The sequence below is a fragment of the Prunus persica genome, chromosome G3 (assembly GCF_000346465.2).
Source record: "Prunus persica cultivar Lovell chromosome G3, Prunus_persica_NCBIv2, whole genome shotgun sequence".
Lineage (NCBI taxonomy): Eukaryota > Viridiplantae > Streptophyta > Magnoliopsida > Rosales > Rosaceae > Prunus > Prunus persica.
The window spans coordinates 16,835,146-16,838,628 of NC_034011.1; the positions used below are offsets into that span (position 1 = coordinate 16,835,146).

Genomic DNA, 3,483 nt, shown 5'->3' on the forward strand with positions numbered 1-3,483 from the left:
GAATTTTCATTGCGTTGGGGTTCACCGGCACTGGAGGAGTAAGCAAATTTCGAATTTTGTCAACAATAAGGGAAATGGAACTTATGAGGGTGGCGTATTTTTGTTATTAAGGTAACCGATGGGGTGGGCCTGTTGTTGTATTATGTAAGTTTGGAAATAGGATTTTGTGGAATGATGAAGCCTCTTTTTGTATTTGTGCGTATACAGTTTATCGGTGTCCAGTTCAGTGGCGATATAGCAGCAATAACTATACAATAAACATCGTATAATGGCAATATTATGTCAATAAGAGTACAATAGAGTGATGATAGAGTTACAATATGATCCTATTACAGTACGTACTGCATCATAATGTTTTTAAAATTATTTGGTCCAAAAAAATACTAATAAATAAACAAAAAATTAATTACAACCTGGAAAAGGATGAATTATACATCCCTTAAAAGACATATGGCCTACAGTACAGACCTTCAAAATGAACTCTACATATATATATATATATAATGCATGCCTTGTAGCACCATCACATCCCCCCCCAAATTACACAAACATGACACCCCAAAACCTCATGCTCCTTCCTCTTTCAACCCCTAAATTATCCATTGGATGCCCAATACTAGATGACTGCTTGGGGGATGGGATACCCTGCAACTCCATAACAGAATTGGTAGGGGAGAGTGGTTCTGGGAAGATTCAGCTTTGTCTCCAACTTACGGTACGAGCTCAACTCCCACCCTCACATGGCGGACTAGGGGGCTCCTCCGTCTACGTATTCACAGAATTCAGCTTCCCATTTCGTCGATTGCAACAACTAAGCAACCTTTATCATGCATCATACCCCAACTTAATAAGGTTGGAGCCATTGGAAGACATATATGTTCATGGTGTTCATGATGCTCAACAACTCATCCATGTCCTTGGAGACATAGAAGCATTTATTGCCATTGATCACACCCCCCTGCCTGTGAAACTCATTGTCATTGATTCCATTGCTGCATTGTTCCAATCACAGTATCAGACAACACAAGCAGATTTGAAACGGCGGTCTGAAATGTTCTTCAACATATCTGGGACATTGAAGGGTTTAGCAAATAAGTTTGGGTTGGCGGTGGTTGTCACCAACCAAGTGGTTGATTTTATTGGGCCACATGATAAAGTGAATGGGGTGAGGTTGGGAAACTTGGAGTCCCTGGACACATCAGGCAGACGGGTGAGTCCAGCTTTGGGACTGGCTTGGGCACATTGCATAAATTCAAGAGTGTTCTTGGCAAGACATGAGCAATCTATTGAGGTTAACATTCGTAATGCTCCTTCAACAAGTATATGTAGTCAAACACATAGGACATTTCACCTTGTATTTGCCCCACATCTGGCCTATGCATCGGCCAAATTTGTAATCAGAAAAGAAGGTATAGTCGGAGTATCACAGTAACTGTGTAATATAGGAATTCTAAGAACTTTAATGATTTGGATCCATTTGGAATTACATTCCAGTCCCTTTAATTTCGCACTCAAATTATAATAGCAATCTGGAAGCAATACCAGTACAATAAAAGTTCAATATAATAGCAATCTATCAGCAATAGAGCATGCTGTAGCAATGCAACCCAAATTATGCAAATTTAAAAGAATTCCCATTCAACATAACACGAAACCCACCATAAATAAAAGTAGAGTTTACATGACCTACCAAAGCAACACAAATCATATTGTCTAAGATACATTGCGCAATGGAATATTATTTTTACAGGTGCTTTTATTGTGGCATGCGGAACCGCACCTTGAGCACTTTCTTCTAATGGTGCCCTCTCCTTGCGAGGGAATTCTTATCTTCTTTCGTCTGCCTGGCACGACCCTTGCCATCAGAGGCAGCACAATTCGACTTCGAACATCTTCAGGAATATCCCACATTCCGTGAGGTTGTACCGGGTAGATGCTATCCGAATAAGCATCCATCCAGGTTTTCCGAGTGTAATACCGAGAAGCCTTTGCGTATACATTTACTTTCAAGAACCGGCAAACTGCAACTACATGCTTGCAAGGTAGCTGCTCAAGCTGAAACTTTCTAAAACTACAACTGTTGTTCGTCAAATCTACGAGGCCGTCCATATCACCGTCCAAAACATTAAACTATGCATTATTTACTTTAACCACATTCATCCTTGTAGCATCCTCCAACCTGTTCCTCAACTTCTTCTCTCCAAAATTGGGGCACAATGTTGTTGTGCAATTCAAAGCCAACTCACGACGTTCGGTGAACCATTTCACAAGGAGATTAACAATTTCCCCTATCAAATGAACCACTGACAGCATCCTTGCAAACCTAAGGACTGAGTTGATTGACTCCGCAATATTTGTTGTCATTACATTGTAGCGGCGTCCATCCATGTGAGCTCTAGACCACTTATGTAACCCTGCCTCTTCAAGATATTGAGCAACATGTTCCTTTCGCTTGATCTTGCGAAAATGACAATCAAATTCAGCAGTGGAATAAGATTTTGCAGCCTGCTCAAAGTGCATAAGTATGTGATCATGCTTTTTCAACTTGCAAGTGCGTTTCATGTTCCCCTTCATATGATAAAAGCATATGCCATGTTGTGCAGTTGGACAAATTTTGTTCCACACATTCTCTATGCTAACATTGCGATAAGAAATAATAACAAGATTGGGACACTCACCAATGGCTTCATGAAGTTTAGTGAAAAACCAATGCCATGATGCATCCGTCTCCAAATCCCCGATCCCAAAAGCAAGAGGATATATATTTCGATTACCATCGAATGCATTTGCTACAAACATAACACCCTTGTACTTGGATTTTAAATGAGTGGCATCCACGGCTATCACTGGGTGCATGGAAGAACGGAACCCTCTAATACATGCGCCAACCGCCATAAATAAATACATAAAGTGATTGTTCTCATCAGTTTGGATGTGTGTTTTTGTGCCGGGATTCATACGCTCCAATTCATAGCAATAAGCTAGAAGGATATAATATGCCTCCTCCACTGATCCTCTAATGGACAATAGAGCTAACTCCCTTGCTTTCCAAGCTTTCGAATAATGGATGGTGCAACTAAAGTTGTGTTTCACATCTCTCATAATGTCACTTGGTGTGTATATTGTCCGAGAATCCTTCAACTTCCTTTTAAGTGAAGTGGCTACAAGTGTTGCGGTTGCTTGACGATGCTTGTCACTTACGAACCTCAAATCACATTCATGGACAGTTGTACACCTCACAATCATGAAGCTGTATTCTCCAATTCTCGATGCTCGGACCCGCCATGGGCATGGACGTTGACAACAAACCACAAGCAACCTCTTAGTGCAAGAGAATTGCACCTTAAATTCAAAGTGGCCTTTTAATGCTGTCAACTGTAACTCCGTCAACAATTCTTTCTTACTAAAGAAAATTTGCCCAACTGTAATTTTTGGATTCCAATCACTTCGTGAAAACCCGCTGTCCAAATATGCTTCTTCATC

At 40.7% G+C, this 3,483-nt stretch overlaps 1 protein-coding gene across 1 annotated transcript; it reads left to right on the forward strand.

The window, feature by feature from the left end:
- On the forward strand, positions 551 to 1,432 carry LOC109948098 (DNA repair protein XRCC3 homolog). Its single transcript, XM_020560025.1, has one exon. The coding sequence runs from the start codon at positions 551 to 553 to the stop codon at positions 1,430 to 1,432; it is 882 nt and encodes a 293-aa protein (XP_020415614.1).

Coding starts and splice junctions, on each gene's coding strand:
- LOC109948098 (XM_020560025.1), top strand. CDS start 551: ATGACACCCCAAAACCTCATGCTCCTTCCTCTTTCAACCCCTAAATTA.